General features: G+C 38.7%; 1 protein-coding gene across 1 annotated transcript in view; it reads left to right on the top strand.

The window, feature by feature from the left end:
- Positions 1-18,650, top strand: part of LOC108442426 (potassium/sodium hyperpolarization-activated cyclic nucleotide-gated channel 2-like) — a 93,577-nt gene extending 74,927 nt beyond the window's left edge. Inside the window, exons 8-9 of the mRNA XM_017722452.2 lie at positions 5,960-6,124; positions 7,876-18,650. Of these exons, the coding sequence (XP_017577941.2) occupies positions 5,960-6,124; positions 7,876-8,843 (1,133 nt within the window). The 3' untranslated portion in view covers positions 8,844-18,650. The remainder of the gene's footprint in view (positions 1-5,959; positions 6,125-7,875) is intronic.
- The last annotated feature ends 2,524 nt before the right edge of the window (positions 18,651-21,174 follow it).

Raw genomic sequence — 21,174 nt, 5'->3', positions numbered from 1 at the left:
CCAAATTCTAATTAAACCCCTGCGATGCTGGAAACATGATTTAAGGTGGTTTGCGTGACCTTCTCGCTTTTCACAGGATGGAATTAAGGCAGAGTTAAATGAGTTGGATATTTGAGTGCGTGTTCTTGGGGACCCTCACTGCCATTCCTTCAGACGTTAAAGTGCAATAACTTGGCTCCAGTCCTCTCTGTCACTTTTGATAGTGACAAGCATAATTTCCCTGAGACAAGCCAAGCTCCGCTGACATGTTCGCATGATAATTATAGCTCTGTTATTTGGAGAGCAGTGATGAGTTTATTGTACAGTAAATGGCAAAATATCCAGCCTGTTTCGTGCTCGAGCCTTCCACCCACAAACCCTGGGGCTCGGCTAAAAGAGAGATTGCATGGGAGTACCGGTGACATGCTGTAATCTGATGCCTCAGACAGATGCCAAAGCCAGAACGCCAGGGTTTTTTAGGAACCTCTGTGAGAATCAGGTGATAGTGAAAAAAGCAGGTTGATTTTGTAATTCTCAGAATGAGTCTTTTGCAGATTTACTCTCATTGTCTGGTCATGCGACAGCCATTATATATCCATAATTACCATCTACCGAGACTCTGAGCCCCTGCTCAAACCTCCAAAATGTATATTTTCATTTCCCCGATTCATTGTCAGAAGCACTGTTTGCAAGCACTGTTTGAAACAGCCAGAGGTAGTCCATGCTTTCTTGAATCTGGCTGGAATCAACCAGAAGTGCACAGCACAAAATTTGATCTGAGTAAGTGAAAACATCTTAAGTGTAGTCAGTATATCTAATATTACTTCGTTAAGAGATTGTTGTAAGAATATTATAAGATTATTTAGGCTATGTATTACACACTTTTACTTCTTTTGAGAAATTTTATCTTATGAAAGTGTCTTATTCAATTGCCAAATAATTATACTTCAGTCAGCAATTCCCTATTGCTAACTTGAGAAACCAGTTAGCTAACTAGCTAAACAGCTACTGTGTTCTTTTACCGTTTTCTTTTTATTTTGTTGTATTAGAATAACAAGATCTTTATTACACCTAGCTGATGGCATGTTCTACTACAAGCACCTGTTAGCTAGCTATTTTAGTCAGTGTAAGCTAATATTCAAGTTAAACTAATGGGCTCAGCAGACAGCTGCCTGGCAAACTAATCTTCGCTAAACAACTAGCTGGTTTATGCTGGTCTAGTGCTGGTCTGGCCACCAATACAATATTATAATACAATAATACCATCATCCAAAACAATGCTGGTTTCACTCATCTCGCTGGTTTTTCTAGCAAGGAGCTCTTTATTAATCCTAAACATGTAGCTCATATGGCCTATTATAAGCTCCTGTTAGCTGACTAATTTAGCTAATGTAAGTGAACAATAAAGGAAACATCAAATAACTTAAATTATTGACCTTACACAACTTATTTAGTCTCCTCTTATCTGAATTATTTCAGTATTTTTTTTATTAAATAAGTATTATTATTAAATAAGACGTTTCCTTGTATTCAAATGGATTATCTTTACAGTAGCAGTGCTTTTACTTAAGTAGGGATTTAAATCTTTCCAGCTCTGAATTAACTATAAGGATATACATGCTGGTTGATAGGACAGATGTGGTTTCTGTTCCTGGTGTTGAAGACGAATGTGATATTTTGATAATTTTTCCCCCAAAATGATGGCAAGTACTGCACTGGAACTCAGGTTCAATAGCTGAGAATCTGCTGAAAGATCTGGAGACAGTGTTGCTTTTTCTGACTTGTAGAAGTTGTGTGCGGTGAGCGTGTTCAGCGTCGCCGAGGAGTGCAAGACAATCCCGCTGCGCCTTTAAAATTCTGATGACTCAGCATTCTGCAGCCGCAGTGGGCAGGCAGGAACAGGAGCGTGACCTTGGAAAGGTCGCGAATGAACAGATGCCTTCTGTAGCTGGAGTTAAAAGGGTGGTAGAAAGGCCTCCCCTGGGGGGTTCAGCGCGACAGATATTGAGCAGGATCATGGGAGAAATATCAGTAGCAGCAGAAGCACAGCATTCGTTTCCCTTTCAAGGCGTGCTAGCTGTCTCAGGGGCTATGCAAAATAGCAATAGGACAGAAACTGGTTGCAAGTCAGGATGTTTGTTTATGTGTGTGGGTATGTAGCTCTTTGCAGGGACTAAACCCTAGGATGCTGGAAAACAATATGTTTTATGGGAATATTTGGACAGTCTCAATGAAGGAAACTGTTTTTTTCTTTAAAACATACAGCTGTTATTTAGTAGAATAGTTTGGTGAAATATTTCCAAATTTATCCAGTGGAAGCTTTCTACCAGATGGAGTGTGTCTGTGGGAATTTTTGCCCATTCATCCAGAAGCGCATTTGTGATGTCAGACACTGATGTTGGATGAGAGAGCCTGGCTTGCAATCTCTGTTCTAGTTCATCCCAAAGGTGCTCTATCACATTGAGGTCAGGGTTCTGTGCAGGCCAGTCAAATTCTTTCATGCCAAACTCACCCAGCCAAGAATTTATGGACCTTGCTTTGTGCACTGGGGCACAGTCATGCTGGAACAGAAAAGGACCATCCCCAAACTGTTCCCACAAATTTGGGAGCATGCAGTTGTCCAAAATTTTTTGGTCTGCTGAAGCTTTAAGAGTTCCCTTCACTGGATCTAAGAGGTTTAGGCCAACCCCTGAAAAGCAACCCCATAGCATTATCCCTCCTCCACCAAACTATACCGTTGGGACACTGCAGTCAGTCAGGTAAGGTTTTCCTGGCATTTGTCCAACAGACTGCCAGATCGAGAAGCGTGATTTTTTTTTTTACTCCACAGAATGTTTCCACTACTCCAGAGTCTAGTGTTGACATGCTTTACTCCAACCCTTGTGCTCCTTCTTTCTTTCTTTCTTTCTTTCTTTCTTTCTTTCTTTCTTTCTTTCTGTCCTGCAAACACTGTATTAAGTTGAGGAAATGTAAATGTAGTTATACAGAAGTCAGGAGAGGCGCCACAGAAAAACAGCTATACATACTTGTGTGTGTGTGTGTATTTGTGTATTTGTGCCTGCATGTTCATGTTTGGGCATTCATTTGTGTGCCCATTTCTGATTGAGGTGATATATTGCCTCTTGACTTGATGAATGAGACCCAACAGTGAGTGGTCTGGAATGACGGGGTGGTCTATAATTAGCTGTGGCCTCCCGGAAGGAGGATATTAGAGTTTGCGTCTGCTGATCCAGAACTGATTCAGAGCACAAGCTGTGAGCCAGCTCTGATTGATGGCGGTTTCTGCTTATGCAGTGACCAATGTTTTTAATGCACGATAGCTGTTCTAGAACATTCACACTCAACATCTGTCACTCAAGTGAGGAGATCAGTAGCAAAACTTGATCACTGCAAAGAAAGAGCAGGAGGATTCATCTTAGTAGTAGCTGTTAAGGGACCTTATGTACTAGCTGTAATGTCAGAGTAAGTGAAGGAGTATATGTCACTCTTGGATACAATCAAATGCAGAATATTTGCCTTAAATGGATAAAAAATCATGATGGCCTGCTACTACTGCTTGTGCAAAGTACTCTCTCAAAAGCAAGGTCTTGAAAGGTTTTTTAGTAAAAAATGGTTCTATAAAGAGCCATGAACACTCAAAGAACCCTTTGCACGATTAAAGGGTTTTTCTGTTTTTCTGCATCATGAATGCGTTGTTCAGATGGATGTAGAATGTGCTGTAGATGGTTCTACATAGAACCTTTTTGAAAAGGATTCTATATAGCACCCAAAAGGGTTCTTGTCAAGATTGTAACAATAGAAGAACCTTTTGGGTGCTACATAGAACCCTTTTCAAAAAAGTACGATATAGAACCATGTACAACACATTCTTAAGAACCTTTTTATGATGCAAAGAACCCTTTAATCTTGCAAAGGGTTCTTTGAGCGTTTATGGTTAATAAGAATGTGCTGTAGATGGTTCTATATAGAACCTTTCTGAAAATAGTTTTATATAACACCCAAAAGGGTTCTTCTGTTGTTACAATTTTGACATGAACCCTTTTGTGTGCTGTATAGAACCCTTTTCAAAAGGGTTCTATACAGCATACAATCTATTTAGATACTGGTATCTATTTTTACCAGTAGGACTGGTCGCAAATTTTAAATACTCAAGTGTTTTTTTATTAAACGTATTTGTTTCAATATTAAGTAGCCTTAGTTTGGACAATTGTAGCCAAAACGATAATTAACAATACAGTTAATCAGCAAAGGCCTTTAGATGAACCATTTACTGTTAATGTGTGGAAAATGTTAAAAATAAATAAATCATGGCTGGTTTAGTTTAATACATCATACATTAGTGCCTCACATCCACACCTTAACTAAAAATGGACCACCTTATCAGACAATAAGAAAACTGCAATAAGAGGCTCATGTATCATGGAGACAAGGCGAGTTTAAGTATAGTAGTGATCTTCAGAGAAAAAATAGTATTGTGTAAATGTTGCTCTTCCTCAAAAGGCTTAATGGCAATTCTCCTAAAATTCCTTAGAAATAGCTTTAGATAAAAATGATACATTAGACACAGGAGAGATAAATGAGTTTAGCCACAGATAAAGATGAGTGTCATTATCTATAAATCAGCTCTTTGCTGAGGCGAAATACCTGAGCAGGAGACATAAGCAAAGCCTCCTTTGTCTTTCAATCTGATCTCATTGTTGTCTAGGAGAAACTACAGAGATATCAAGGAAATCTCTTTTTAGAATTTAGAATCTTTCCAATGGGATGCCACTTTATAGGCTACATGCTGAATCCAGATCAGACATGATACATCAGTGAAATCATAGAAGTGTATGTGAAGTAAAAGAGAACATATGGCCAATGTACACTGCCTTCGGGGACTCAGCACATAACTGCTTCAAACGGGAATATAAATGCTTTTTCCTCCTTTTCTTTTTAAGTGAGCGCTCAACAAAACCACACTCACAAGTTTTTACCATTGTTGGTGACAAGCTTCCATGGACTGTTAGTAAAGTGCAGTAGCTGCTCTGCAACTGCTATGCCACCAAGACAAGTGGCATAGTGCCAAATTGTGGGGGTCCTCTGAAAGATCGAGGGTAAAGGGCCTTGGGAACATCATTGTAACATGCAGCCTCGAGTGGTTTATTTGTTTTATATTACTTTTAAGTTAAAAAAAAAAAACAGTACGCCCATTTCTTCTTACGTTTTTAAGAAATTTAGAAAGCTTTGGTCTTGTGTTAAAAAATCTTTTTAGGCTAAATTAATTTAGCCTTTTTGTGCATTGCTGACACATTTTTGTTTGCTCTTTTCAAACTGGACAAATATGTGCTCCATCCTCTCAAAAAGGCTAAAAGGTGTGATTGAAAAGATGAGAGTTATTGTGTTGTGTTTTGATGAATGTCTAGTGTCTAGCAGAGCTGGTGTGACTGAAACAGTGATTAAAATGGAAGCAAACCTGTTTGTCAGCTGGATGACCAAAAAACATCCTGATATTATTGTTTTAAGGGTAATTTTGACACTGACTAATTGAGTAGTTGTTTGAAAATACCAATAAGTATTCAAAGCTTCTAAAATGCTGTTTGTGCCAGGCCTATTTGTATATAACAATACACTGTAAGTTCCCTATTGCAGAAAATTATGAATGATCAATCAAATTAGCAAGCAAAAAATGGTTAGTCGATAGGAGATCAAACTGCTGTGCATGGATTCATTTCAACTTTACAGAGTGGTAATGAGATCGTAAAACTCCACTGGACTCTGCAGACGTCTAAATCATGCAGTCTATTTAACTGACAGCTATGGCTAGACTTCTTAGCATCTATCTTTCATGCCTCCATACTGTGTTCATTTTCAGTTTTAAGGACTTTAGGAACATCTGAAAAGTGCCATAAAAATGTACAAATGTGTGGTGTTATGTAAAATAACACAGGGACAGATGCAAGTCATGTTTATCTGTGTTGTGCATCGCTCCCTGCGGCAGAAATCTGTTTGTTGACACGGGGTCGGCGAACGGCAAGTGTTCAGGCAGAGACGTACTGCCGCCTCTACTCACTCTCAGTGGACCACTTTAACGAGGTGCTGGAGGAGTACCCCATGATGAGGAGAGCTTTCGAGACCGTTGCCATTGACAGGCTTGACCGTATAGGTAAGAACACCAACTCTGTCAGATTTGTCTATATTCCAGCAAAAAGTAGATTATCACTTAGTTTTCTTGTTCATATAAATTCTTCTTTATGCAGTTGTGTCATGTAACAACATGAAATTCTATTATAACTGTGACCAGCGTGAGGTTAAAACTACTGAAAAGTACAGCTACAGTTGCAAATATCTTCTAATCTGTATTTAATCATCTAATTTGTATTTACATGGGGCCCTTGGCTCACAGGCACCCTAGACAGCTGCCTGCCTTTGCCTAGTGCAAGAAACACCCCTGGAACTAACAAGTAATGAAAGCTTATACCCAACCAATTAGCACTGTGCAAACTGTATGTCTACATTACATATACTTGACTCAAACCGTATTGAGGTGTAAAGTAATCTGAAATAGACTTGCTTATGTATTTTCCAACACTGTAAACATGCATGTATATATCATACAATGTCACACAGGCAAGTCTGTTTGAGATTAATGGACAACTCAACACAAAACACAGAGGGGAATTCCACCAAAAGAACAAGATGTCTTAAGAGTTAAAGGCCTCCTAAAGCTACATCACAGAACGTGATTACATAAAATGATTACACATATCATGTCTGATGCATGTGATATTGTTTTATAATAGTTTTGAGATTAAGTTTTGGCCTGAAACATTAGTAATTGAGAAATACATGCAAGGCATCGTGAGGCAAAAAGTTCCCAAAGAAATATATATATTTTCCACTATTTTACCATTATCAATATTATATGTGAAATTCAGAAAAATCCCAGAGGAAAGAAGTATTTAAAATGAGATCTATTCTTGATCTCATGTACGTCTTCTAGATGTGGTTAGGTCCAGTTTAAAATTAGAGTGGGACTTAAGCCATTTTCTCATATTTCTGAAATTTGGCTCCTGAGAAATAACCCTCAGATTTTCTCACTTTGGTCAAAATAGTGTCACACATGTGGCTTAACTCTTGTGTGTCTCACTCATTTCACCCTCAGTCTCAGCTGAATAATATTTCCATAAGAAAAGTGTAAGATCTCATCGACATCTTTCAGTGCAAAAGGTGAACTCATGTTTTTCTCATTCAGCATCACAACTTCTCACAGTGAAATGCTATTGTTGATCTCCTCTTTTGTCCTAAGGGAGGTTCAGGAGAAACAATTCAGAAATCAATGATCCTTCATTAATATACTATTGAGATTTGCTTTATTTTTCTGAGACAATCTTAAGAACGATTTTTCCCCCTGGGACACATGTAGCTTCACTGGTGGTTTTGGATAGTAAATAAAATGTCTATATCTGTGTTGTAGACATCATGACCCCTGGTTCTTATCACCACCACTGTAGAAAAGGAGTTGTTAAGCTTCTTTTTAGCACACTATTTCAAATCAGATCACTCTGAATTACTAATTAGTTTGTCATTTGCTTGATTTGAATTGGTGTACATAAGCATCCTTTACTTGTTAGTTACATTAGCCTTATAGCTCTGAAGGAAACAAACTTTGGACACCGGATGTCTACACTGATCAACTAGATTTGGAGTAAGGGGATTTAATTTTTAACTGAACTACCTTTTTAATGTGCTAATCATGTACTGATTTCTTTTCCACGCTTGGTACTACTGAAGCACTTCAGCTGTTATCATTAAGGTGTGAATTTCAGTCTCCAACCTAAGTGGCATTCCAGGACTAGGCCTAACTAACATATGCACTGTGCCAACAGAATTGCTAACTTCTCCCTTCCCCAACAGGTAAGAAGAACTCTATTCTAATGCACAAAGTGCAGCACGACCTCAATTCGGGTGTCTTCAACAACCGTGAGAATGAGATGATCCAGGAGATTGTCAAGTATGACCGCGAGATGGTGAAGCTTGTGGACCTGCAGCGCCCGAGAGCCATGTCCATGACGCCTTCCATCCCCGGAGGCATCTTTGCCCCTCCTGGTCAATCCCAGGGTGCCTCTGCCATCGCCACCCTCCAGCAAGCCGTAGCCATGAGCTTTTGCCCCCAGATGGCCAGCCCTCTGGTGGGGCAGGGTGCGTTGCAGTCCCCGCGAATGGTCAGACGCTTCCAGGCCATCCAAAACCTTTCCAGCCCTGTGTCCATCTCTCCCATGCAGTCACAGCCGATTCCCGGGGGAGCCTATGCTGCTGCGGCTACTTCCAGCCCGCCAGTGCAGAGCCCATTAGCAGCAATGGGTGGCCGGACATTCCAATATGGCTGCAGCCCAATGGGTGGGCGCACGGGATCTCAACTGTCCCTTATCCAGCAACATGTGCCCAGTCCTACGCGGGCCACCCCGCAGAAGAGTGCCCACTCCTTGCAGCATGGGGGCAGCTTGACCCAGGATGCACGGGCCTTGTCGGCTTCCCAACCTTCTCTGCCCCAGGATGGCCCACCAGCTGTAGGCCCCAGCCCACCACCATCAACCCATGTATCCTCTACATCCATTGGTCCACCACAAGCCCCTCACCCTGCCATTCCTGGGCCTTCTGGAGTTAGAAGTGCTGTGCCTCAAAGAATGGCACTGCCCCCCCAGACATCAGCAGCAGGACCTGCTTACCCCTCCACTCCACAACCTGTGGGTACCCCTTCGGTGGCCGGTGGAGCAGCTATTGCAGGACAAGGTCATCTTGACCCAATAGTGCACAAGAAAGATTCAATAGTTAGTCTCCCAGAAACAGACTCCGCTAGATCCAGGCTGTCCTCGAACCTCTGACCGGAACATGCACTATTGGCACTATTGTGAGTCACAATGAATTCTGTTCCCCGGGTTCTATCGATGCGATATTTCTGTTCGCTTCTAACAGCCTTCAGTGAAGGAGGCAGAATCTGAGCTTTGTAACTGATGAGAAGGGGGATTAATCAGACAGATGTACTACTACTAGATATAACGTCGCTACTGTAACTAGGTTGAAGCAAGTAGGGTGTTTCTAGTCGACCCACTTGCATAGTTAGTCACTTTCGCATTCAGCTAATAAAAATGCCCCCTTGCTGTCTTTGTTATGAAGAGGGATGGGGTGGAAATTCTGTTGCATACTCTGTAGAGTCCATACAATGCAATCTGGCCTGAGCTGGGACTTAAGTTTAAAAAAAAAATAAAAAATCAGGGACTTGCATCAGATGACAATGATGAAATTTTATGCTTTGCAAAAGTGTTTTGAGTGTCCTTTTTTTCTGTATAAGCTATAATTGTAGCAAACTAATTAACTGTCCATATTCTTGTAAAATATCCATGAAAATAGTATTACAGACCGCGGGTCGATCTTACATCGATATGTAAATAGGATAAATGAGGAAAAAAACCCAGTAAATATCTTCATTGTATTTACTCAAAAACCAAAGTTGAGCTTGAACACAAAGTTTGGTTGTGTCTGTGTCAACTGAGAAAAAAGAAACGCCATTTATTTAACTGCCTTGATTCCGAGTTTAGAAGCCATATACATGGTTTGTGTGTGTCTATGTGGGAGCACAGGAGCATGTAAGCCTGTTATTCATTGATCTGTTTTCTCAAGAGAGTGCAAAGCTACTGTAGTGTTTTTTTTAAGTGTTTTGCTGGGCATTTTTGATGGATGTGTGCACAATGGCTAAGGCAATACTCGGCAGACTCTGGGCTGCACTGAAAGTTTTTACTGATGAAGACCAATGACTCTGTCACTGGTAGCAGAGGAACCAAAAGAATCGAAATCTCTGAAACAAGACTCAACTCGTGCTAGGTTTTTTTTTTTTTTGGATCCAAGTTGATCGTTTCATGCAATATGATTCTGCAATACGCTAACCCTGCTTATTGTCTGAATTTTTAATGTTGCAATGCGAATACTTTATTCTGTAGGTAATGAGGTACAGTTATGAGAGGGACAAACTTTGTGTATAATGAGTTTTGCTTCAGGCATAACTTTCTCCATTTTACACTAGCACTGAAATATACTGACATTACAGAGTGAACTGGGGTTTTCCTGCAAAGTTGTTGTTGGTGGTATTTAAATTTGTGGCATTTCTAGACATCTTAAAGTGCTGCACTAATACACTTGATTCAATTTAGGCTGAACTGATTGTTGTTTCTTTTTATATTTTCCTATTTGTAGCCTAATTTACCTGCAAAAAGTCAAATACTTGTGTTTTGTTGTGGCATTCAATTGCATTGACTTAAAAAATAACCAATTATTTGTGCAATTTAACCAGTATTTACAATGCTCTGCACTTTAATGAAACCTCCAAGGTAGGTCTTACCATGTTTATCTGGCCAATGTAAGGGTTGTTGTGGATGTTGACCACATCGGTTGTTTTGGTCATTGGCTGAAACATCACTGTTGTCTTGATTTAAAGATGTTTCACCTCAACAGTACGTAGTCGCTTGTTTCATAGTTAACCGCTGCAGTTTTTCTTTTCACTTAAACTTGGATTGACAGCTGTATATATGATATTGTAAATCAACATGTGAATCTGAATAGCAATGTTAGCTAGGGGAGGGACTTAGTACTCAAGAAAAAGAAAACTGAACTCAGATGGCAATAGGTGCGTACTTAGTTTCTGAATGTATGCCAATTGGCGTTTTATGACAGCAAAATGAATATCAATTACTGCCATGTAAATAGGATCATATTAAGTAATGCAAAACAGAACGCGTGTGTGTTTTTCTGAGTGTTTATTGTGGTGATCAACTCTTGATTATGCTAATTAGATACTTCTCAAATTTTTTTATTTTTTTTAAATGTCTGGTGTTGTTACCACTATCCCCCACTGGAGACTGGGTCTTAGGTTTGAAAGTACATGAAGATGTTATACAATAAAGCACACAGTATCCCCATGAGCGCCCTCTAGAGGGCAAGTATATCGCCACATTCCTAACAACCATACCGAGTTGACCTGTGGTGGGTTTTACGATTTGATGACATGGATATAGGCAGCTTAATGAGTGTGGTAAATCAGCACTGTAAACATTTCTGCTATTCAATTCTAAGACTAAGATAATAACTTGTGTTTATATATCCCTTTATTACAGCATTTTCTTTTACATTTTAGTAATTAATTTCATTTACATTGGTAAGTGTAACACTGTTGTCGACTGGGCTGTCTTTCACCAGGGGTTTTGCATTAGCGCCATAACGTACAATAAGCATCTGTACAACCAAATAAATGTCCATTTCTGGTCCTCCTGAGCTGGCATTGCCATTTACCAGCAGTAATGTGATCACATGATCAAATAAATCCTAGGAAAAAAAAAAAAGCATGAGATAGAGTGACTGTCCAGCTGGGCTCCATGTAACTTGATTCCTGATTTGTTATACTATCGCTTGTCTTTAATTACACAAGCATAATACATTCTGTGCTGTCCTTTTTTTGCCTGTACGGTGCAGCTTTCTGTTTTGTTACAGTTCTACTTCCTATTGTCAGAAGTGCACAATAATGCATTTGTTTCTATTTTATCATTGTGTCTACAGTAGATCCCCAGCCTACTGACAGCTGTATTGTGAGTGAGATGAACCAAATGAATGAATACCTGCTGTATGTATATCACTGCGGTTAAACTGCAAATTATTGGAACTGTTTATTTTTGTTACCATGCACATATGATAGAGTTATAGCCCTATTTAAGCTGCTATTTTGGCTCTACAAGACTTGGGAGGTTTGTGTGAAAGGTGGTCATATGAAACCCCCCCCACCCCAACACACACACACACACACACTCCACCCCTTACTTAAAGGAATGCTACATGCCGAATTCCAAGGCTGGCTTTACATGGGGAAACTTTGCAGGTTACAACTTGTAGCATGTAACACATTCAGTTATCCAGATAGAAAGCATATATCAGTCCACTGACTTGGTATGGAGGGCACCCCGCTAATGGTATGCCACTGCTGGTCCACCCACAGACTACCCAGATTATTGTCCTGCATACATGACTAGTCTAACTAGTTTTTATTCCCCTCAAACAGATTTTAAATGCTCCTAGCCTTTTATTTTGGAAAATAATATATGAAAAATATTACAATTGCTAGAAAAAAAAAAACTATGCCTGTTTTTAAAATAATCATGATATTGCTGTTAAAATTTTTTGTTAAAGTTATTTACAAAGGATAAGGACAGAAAACGAGTAAATTGGACTGTGAGTAGAAAATGAGTAATGAAAAAGTACCATTTTGCCCACTTGGCTGTCCAGAAAACACTAAGCTAAAAGCCAGTGGGCTGCTAGCCTTGCTGTCAGTGGGCCAACAGTGGCCCACTATCCTCTTGCTATCTGAGTGTTAATTACTTAGCAAGATAAGCCGTTAGCATTTTTCATAGTTCATGTACTTTACATGTACATTTATTTAAAAGTTTCTTCATGTATAGCCAGCCTAGCATGGCTAACACTAAATGAATACTGCTGGTGATTTCATTTGCATAATGCTAGCTGGCCTCCACTGACTATTAGCAACATTAGCAGTTCTAAGTGAAGTGTTCCTTTAAGTAGACATTTGGAGTAGTACCCTCTACGTTTTACTGTAAGCTTGACATGCAGCTCATGTGAAGTCCCTGACGAAAACTCTTTTGGTCAGAAAGGCCAGCACTGAAGCTGAACTAAGATGGACAATTATTGGAAAGTACCATCATCCAAAAGCTCCTGTTTCACAGTACAGGACGTAAATGGTACAAAATGCCTTGGTATAAAAATGTCTTAGTAAATCAGGGTACTTTATGTTTCTGTTCTGAGAAGTGTTTTTTTTTTGTTTGTTTGTTTGTTTGTTTGTTTTCTGTTTTGTTTTTTCGTATTTACAGTGTGCCCCAACGCACAATGTAATGTACATACCTAGTGCCTAGTATACCTAGTTTCCACATAGTCTATTTTAGTGGTACGTGGCTCTGTAAAAGAATAAGTGCAAACTATGTGTTTTTTTTTTTTTACCTTGCAATATATGTACAATATAGCTGCTGAATAGTTGTTAGCAAATGAAAAACGAATAATCCAGCATAATCTTCCCCACGTTGGAAGATACGACTTGCACATTCATGTCTGTCCTGGACCCTTGAACAGCATGCGCTGTCTGTACCCGTGGTGCACTGGGGTTGAGTTGACTTGCTGGGACGCACATTGTGGAGCACCTGCCAAAACGCCTGGCTCCACCTGAACGCTGGTTTTCGGTGGAGCCGCTGTTGCAATCCATAGACATCACGCCAGATGGCTTGGTGCTTTTCGAAATCAAATCCACCTCTGTAGTAGACTAGATGTCAGCTGAGCACACACAGATAAACAGAAAAACACAGCAGGTCTGATTATATTAAATATATTAGAAATCTTTATTAACATATAAGCATGCATATATAGTTTTCAATGAAGTGTATATAACAGAGACAATTTTACACACACACACACACACACACACACACACACACACACACACACACACACACACACACACACAAACATATATATATGATGTTACAAGATAACACAGACAACTGCAGCAAGAATCATAATTAGTTCCTCTTTAAACAGTACAAATGTCAGAGGCTACTTTTAGTTTATTTCCAGTCAAACAGCTATTTAATGCAAGTACAATAGCAGAAAACATATGTTTAACAGAAAATTGCACAGACACTTCAACAACCATGCAACAACAAATATAATTTGTTTAAATTTTGTCAGTATTTAGTGTGGCCACCCTTTACCTTTATTACAGCTTCCATTCATTTCAAGAGACTTTCAGTTTTCCAAAGAAATCTGCAGGGATATTTTCCACATGTCCAAAGTTCAGTCTTAGAAGTTGGTTGCATTTTCTGTTTCTCACGATTCAAGTAATCTAACATTCCATGATGTTGAGGTCTGGACTCTGGGATGGTCAGTCTATTGTTCTGGGAAGATTCTTTTTTTTGTGTATTTCTTTTTCTTTTAAAAAGATGAAAATGTTATTGTTTACCTGATGGTGGTCTAGTAGGTCTTCCATGGTGGTCCCATTTTCTCTACACTTTATAATCATGTTTTAAACTCCAATTTTAGAAATACCTGTTTTTTTTCCCTTCCTTATGGATTTATATATACTCTCAACAGGAATATCTTGAAAAATTAATAACTTGGACTTAATGGCTGTTAGACTGGAAATTAGATAAGTAAAAGGGTGGTACCTGGCTTTTTCAAAGTACTTTATACATGTCTATTTCAATATGACAAGAAAGAGAGTCCTATGGCAATTGACCTGCAATTTCACACTGAAAGAAGTGAGGCCTTAATTAACTTGATTTAAAGATGTTCCTCATTTCTACATGAATAAAATATATAGTATAAACACAGTTATTGCCAGACATCAATTTAAAGTGGAGATTGTGTTGTAACATATTTAATTCATGTGGAATGATGTACATGTTTGAATCAATGCCTCACCTTATTCAGTGCAGCGTATCATAAGGTTTTTTTTGTTTTTTTTTGTAATTTAGAGATTTGAAAGCATTGCTGAATTCCCCTGAAATGTGGACGACACTGAAATGCATTAGCAAAGGCCTAATTGGCCTTTTGTTGCTCTGAAAGCCCATGAGTGGAGTGTAGTAGCAAAGCCTTGTTAGATCCCTGCTTGTTTTGTAGCGCCTGTCTTTAAAATGCAGATGGTGAGCTCTTCCTAGAGATGTGAATTTGAATGTAACAGCGGATGACAGATTTCGCTGCGTGTTTTAATGCTGAATATTCATGCCAGTCCATCCTGCCATGTAGTCTTAAGTGCTAGCATGGCTCTTAAATGCATCTTCACAAGAGCAAATTAACTTTGCTAGCATAAAGTCAGTAGCTTCTTTGATTAAACGTAGCTGTCTTTTCATTAAAGCTCCCTCACTTTCTCTCTTTCTGCTGTAGTTGTGTGTGAACAATTCACCACCAAAGTGAAGAACCAAAAGCTACAGCAGGGCTGTGCAGTCAGACTGGCAGTGATTTTAAAAAGTGTCAGATTAAGCGCTCTTTCGGCTGCTGCGCATAAAATGGCTTTGGATTTGTGTCTGTTTCTGCTGATTCAGGCCTGGCTAAGCCCCGATGGGGCTAAGTGAAGGCTAGAAAGGCCTTCCAAGGATGTTTAGCTGTTTAGCAGGTTGCAAACATCCAAACTAGTGTCACATGTTATTAGCGTTAACAGGGAGACAAATTCTACCCCATTGTTTTCAATCTGCCTAGTTTCAATTAGCTACAACTACATAGTGCACCTCCGTAGCATAGCATAACTGTGTTATATAGTGACTCTATACATACATTGAAGTGGTCCGGTTAGAATAATTAACTTGTTTTGCTAAGAAAGAACACATTATAGGTGGAACATGGACATTCAAAACTACGTTAATAACATAACACTTTGTGGCCTCTGCATTCTGTTTATAACTGAATCAAACTTAGCTTGCTAAGTTGATGTAGATGGGCAGGTATCCACGCATTAGCACTTATTGGTCTTTTATTACTATTATTAGTTTTATTAGTTTTTATTACTAGAAACATGGAATATAACCCATTTTAAACACAGTGTGATGAATGTTAGCCTATAGTACAACCTTGTCTTACTGTAAAAGCGACAACCATCATCATATCTGTTGTAAACAGGTCTACATACCTCCTACAGCAATGCTGGTGTTGTCTCTAGAGTGAGATTTTCCCATTTAAAGACTAGCAAATACCATCTGATGAAATTTTGTGAGCTGACTTTTTACTTTACCTCAATTTGGCTTCTTTTCTCTGGATAAAAAAGTCAATTTTGTGCTGAAGAAAGTTAATATTGCTGTTTTTTATGATTTGGCTTGATGAGTGACTTAAGAGTTACACTAATGTTAACTTGGTTGCAGTTATAAGCCTATATATCAGTGGCTAGGATAGCAGTCAGGGATTCCTATGGTTGTATGAGGTGTTTCGTAATGCATGACTTAAAAACATAAAATGTTTTTAAGTTTCAGAAGTTCAAAGGTATAATGCTGAGCTAAAGAATAGTAAATAACACAAGAAATAACGTATTAAACTCCAGTTTAATGTAAGAATGCCCCTTAAATCTAACCTTCTGTTGAATGAGACTATGTTTAAATGATTTTTTTACTTACTTGTTTGACTTATTTATCATTTAAAGAATGTTTTATTGGAAATCAAGTTAATTAAACTGTAAGAATTTGATTATTTTTCTAGTCTTTAGATGGCAGTATTTTTTTCCTTCATTTTTTGCCATAGTATTGGTGTCACATTATGGTACTACAGGTATCAGAATAACTGTAGTTAACAATCTAAATGATTGTCATTGTCAGTCCATCTGCTGCAGTGGTTATAAAAGGAAGAGCTATGGCTTTGCTGCAGCACTCCTGATGTTCGAGGCTCGGTCATGATTAGCTACGTGTAGGTATGTGTGTCAGTGTGCATGCACACTCACTCAGCACTCCTTCACACGCCGCATAGTGCAGATATTAGTCATCCGTCACCTGTGGAGGTCGATTGAAGTGCAGTGGGCTATGATGGCCCCGTTCCAGTCCACAGACACTGTCTTTTCCTGCCCCCCTTCCCTTCGTTCACGATGATTCACCTTAAGTACTGTTCAGGCAGAATTACTTTAGTATGACAAGCTGGGGTAATGGAATTGTTACCAGAGTATCTCTGATCTCTGTGGCTTTAAGCCCGTCCAGATCCATCATATGTGGGGGTTATGTATTGTACAGAATATGATCATGTGAACTGATACTTTGATTTCAGCTTTGATGGTGTGAGTCCTGAACAATTCATTAGTGATACTTTCTTTTACAAAAGAATGCTATGTAAAAACATCTATAGTAATAGCATTATATAGCATTCCGCGGGTCATGAGTAGAGCGCATGCTCTAGTACGTCATGGTTCTCTTGTCATATCTATCCAGCTGTATTAACTGAAAGCTGTGCTAATAGCTGAGGAGTGTACAGTCAGCCATCAAAGTAACATCATCCTGTCATCCAGCAGGTTACAGGACATTTACATGTTTACAGTCGTATGCAAAAGTTTGGGCACCCTTTGTCAAATGACGTTTTGCTGAATTTTAGGTGAAAATTAGCTAACAATCCGTGACAGAGAGCACATTTTAATACACACTACTAACACTACTGTTTACTTGCTGAATATATTTGGGAGGGGGAGGGGTGAACGTTAAAATGTGGCCTGTGCAAAAATTCTGACATATTTTATCTTTGTTTTTTTTCACTATTTATTATTTCTTTTTTGTGGGTGATGACACAAAAACTGTGTAACTGGGGGTGATCTGTTATTTGCATTTGTTCAAATCTGTTGTTAGTTTCATCCAAGCACCCATCTAGATTCAGGAAAAGCATGTTTATCGGATTGCTGAGACCGATTACTTAAGTATTGAAATTTGGTAATGAATGGCTGAATTTTCTGGAACTCTGCGGTATTGAAATCATATCATTAACTTTCTGTGCACTGTGTTTCTGCGTTCGAAAAGAGAGTAAAGGACAGAAATCCAGCTTTAGGAGCATTTCCCCAAAATGGTCCACAAAGTCTGCGTCCCACAAAGTGCCATTGTAACGAAAATAGTTGATGCTGTTAAAAGTTGGCCATTTAATCTTAAACTAGCCATTTCGCCCATGCACAGTGTACATTTGACTAGACTTGCATAAAAAGTTGACGCTCACCTGTGTTGCGGTACGTCTAAACAGCTGACATGGAACTAAGATAGTATGAAGCATGAACATGTATTCTCTGCAGCCCATATCAAGTCGATAAGAATTGGCCTACTTCAAGTGTACAAAGCTGAAAGCACACCTGTAGTCTTGTTGTGTGTGCTGATGTTGATGGTTGGCTGTAAACTCCTAAACTAATGTCACTACAGACAGGTAGGTAGAAACGATAAGAGAGATTACAGTACATTTTTGAGCATATTATATGCTTGTGAGCTCTGGAAGCTACACATTACATATTGAACAATGATGACACCATGTAAGACTTGCAGACACTTGATCTTATAAAGTTCTTATTTAATTGCAAATTGGTCATCCAATTTGCCCGTGGTAACATTACTTAATGGAAAACATATCTTGTCTGAAAATGACATACGTAATGTATGTAATTTAGTAGCAGCTATCATGTTTAGGTATGATGCATCTTTCTTACAAACTACTTTTTATTGTTGCACAGTAATTAACTCCCAGTAAGCCGTCCTTATTTCCTTCCTTTCTCTCTAGCGTTTCCCATAAGCATTTCACTCACTCCTTCTCTCTCCCCATTACCATTGATCTTTTAGATGAAAGCAAGTGAAACTGATGGTAGCCCTACAGCAAGGTCAGCTGTAGCTTGTAAAGTGCAGCATGTCCTGCGATGGGAAAATGTGGGCTGTTACACAAGCAGTGGTGGTTCATACATCTACACAGCAATGATATGAAGTGAAAGATCAGGCCGCGTCTGTTCTGGAGTGATGTCTATGGTAGTGACGTGCTAAAGCTCCTGGTACTAAGCATTACTTGTCTTTTTCAATAACCTGCTCCGTCAGTAGCAATGTTGTCAAAGCGTTCCTTACAAATGACTACTTGTTGTGCAATAAAAATCGAGAGCATTGGCATATGACCAGGAGTTGTTCTTGTTGTCACTCTGTTGAAATGCTTTTTTGCTTGTTTTCTTTTGAAATCAGACATCTGATTAAAACACATATGGTACTGTGCAACAGTTTTAGGCACCAGGCATCAACTACTTTTTTCAAAGACACATTCTTGTTACTTTTTATTGTTTGTTATGTTTATTTACATACATTTTTGCATTCTAGTGATATGTGGTGTCTTTACTGTCAGACTCACTCTTAGTGCAAAGGTAAATCGATTCGAGCAATATTGTTAGGGCTTTGTTTTCATGTGTGTAAAACGTTTGCACAGTAACAAAACATACTTCACGAGTGAAAGATTCAGAGATGTCTGGTTAAAGATGCTTTGCATAATCTTATAGACATTATCCAAATCAGCTGTGTCAGACTGGGTTCCCTCTGGGCCACAGCTCTGTAGAGATTAGCATTTTCCCTCTTCTAACACTGAATTAAGTCAGCTGATTAGCTAATTATCTTAAATTAGGTATAGGACAGAAGGTCTGCATTGCTGTGGCTGGAAGGAACCCAGACACCCTGATCTAAATGCTTATTCATAAATGCTATAAAAAAATTGTTTCTTTGCAAGTATAAATAGTGAAATTGATGCTTATATGATTTTATTTCCAAAACAGTTTATATGTGAAAAATATACTATTTTGAATTCAAAACTCTACATGTTGCTTCCTCTATCAGAAAAGAAGAACTCCTCCAAACCAACCTGCAGTGAGAACGGCGGTGGCAGTAAATGAGCTTGAAATATTAGACTAATGCTGTGTTCACATGTTGGATGATAGCAAACCGGATATTCCATTGTTTTCAATGAAGCCATTATGGAAAAGTCTGCCACTGCCAGTAGCAACGTTTTGCTGATTGCAGTGGTAAAGGGAATGTTCCTTCAAGAGGTCAAATATTCCAACTTTTGCCACAGACCACAGCAGTGAAGCTGAATGTTAATTTTTTGGGATGCTAAATGTCTCATTGTTGCATGAAAAGTAAGAATAGACCCAAGAGTAGAGCAACGTCTTGAATTTTTTGTTTGTGCTCTGAATGAGCATGCACTCTTGCTCAGAAGAAAAATCACACAGTGTACACTGCTAAAGTTCTTCTCTGATAATCATCCATTTTTGCTAGTAATGCAGTCACCATGCTAATGTCTGCATGGTTTCAAGCTGCTTTTTTTCCAAAAAGTCCATAAGAAATGAAAAGCATAAGAAATGATGGAGAGGTGTTATTGAGTAACATGTATAATGCTTGTGACACTATCCTGATCATTTGAAAGTTGTTGTTTTTCTTTCATTCCTGAAGCTGAAAAAGTTGTGGAAGTTTCTGTTGCTGGCTCTAAGGTAAGCTAAACTTTATCTAAGTTACTATATTTGATAAGCATTGTCTTAATATGATGTCTAGTGATGAATAACATTAAAGAACAATGTTAAACTCTAGCTAGCTAGATTAGCTAGTTAGCTTTTCTTAACTTAGATGCTAAGTTTGAGCAATCAATCAGATTAAACAAGACTGTACAGCCCTCATATGTGTAATTAACTCTGTCTAAAGATACATTATAAAATTTCTGCATAGTTAAATCGTTAACAGTTGGTCACAGTGGTGGTGATAGGAACTGGACTTCTGAAGAGTTTAATGTCTTTAAAAGCTTCCTTACAGAAAGCTATTACATGAAACGTGCTATTGTTTTTAACGTTTTATTAAAGTTTTCTGAAAGACCTTGTGTAAAAGTCCTCCTCAGCCTTTAACATTGCTCTAATAATAGTATTAGGTCGTCACAAGGGCCAGAATAGCCTCCTCCTAATTATACATTGAAAAACTTATTGCTTTAACTTTGAGTAGCTTCTATGTTTTGATTAATGTAAACACGGCTTCCATTTTTGTCACTTTAAATTGGCCAACATTCATACTTCATACTGACATTCGTCAGTTCTCAAACATTTATGTGAGCATTAAACATCTTGCAAAACTAGTTTGTTTTGGAATATACTCCTCTGGGAGCCTATCATTTTCCCTTTGAGCTACTGAGCTGAATTTTCACTCTCTCAGCATAAGTGCTATGCTCGCAGTTAGCTTGTTAGCCTGTACAGAGCTCAAAACAACAACTAAGGACGGCGAGACTGATGCATTTGAACTTTGGTGCTGGTGAAGGCTTTTCAGATTATAAACAATGGATCTTTTACCGAGTAAAGCCTCAGCTCTCATTCGACAACGAGATAACCAAACTGATGCGCTCCTGTTTTAGACATATTAAGAAGAATGAATTCACTTAACAAGCCATTAGGAAGCCTGAAGATTCAAATGGAAGACAGGACAATCTGAAAAAACACCATCCATACGGTCAGCAGGAGTCCTAACAGGCTTGATAGCATTTAATTATAATGAATTTTCCCCAGTGAGTGGTTTTCATTTAGAATTTTAACATTTAGAGTTGGAAATAATAATGTGGTTCAACGTTTATGTATCATCCTCATTAAAAGTGAACTAAGTGAATGTGGACTGTCTGGCC

This window comes from Pygocentrus nattereri, chromosome 19, assembly GCF_015220715.1.
Source record: "Pygocentrus nattereri isolate fPygNat1 chromosome 19, fPygNat1.pri, whole genome shotgun sequence".
Taxonomy (NCBI): Eukaryota; Metazoa; Chordata; class Actinopteri; order Characiformes; family Serrasalmidae; genus Pygocentrus; species Pygocentrus nattereri.
The sequence above is the reverse complement of the archived record's forward strand: the minus strand, read 5'-3'. Positions and strand labels throughout refer to the sequence as shown.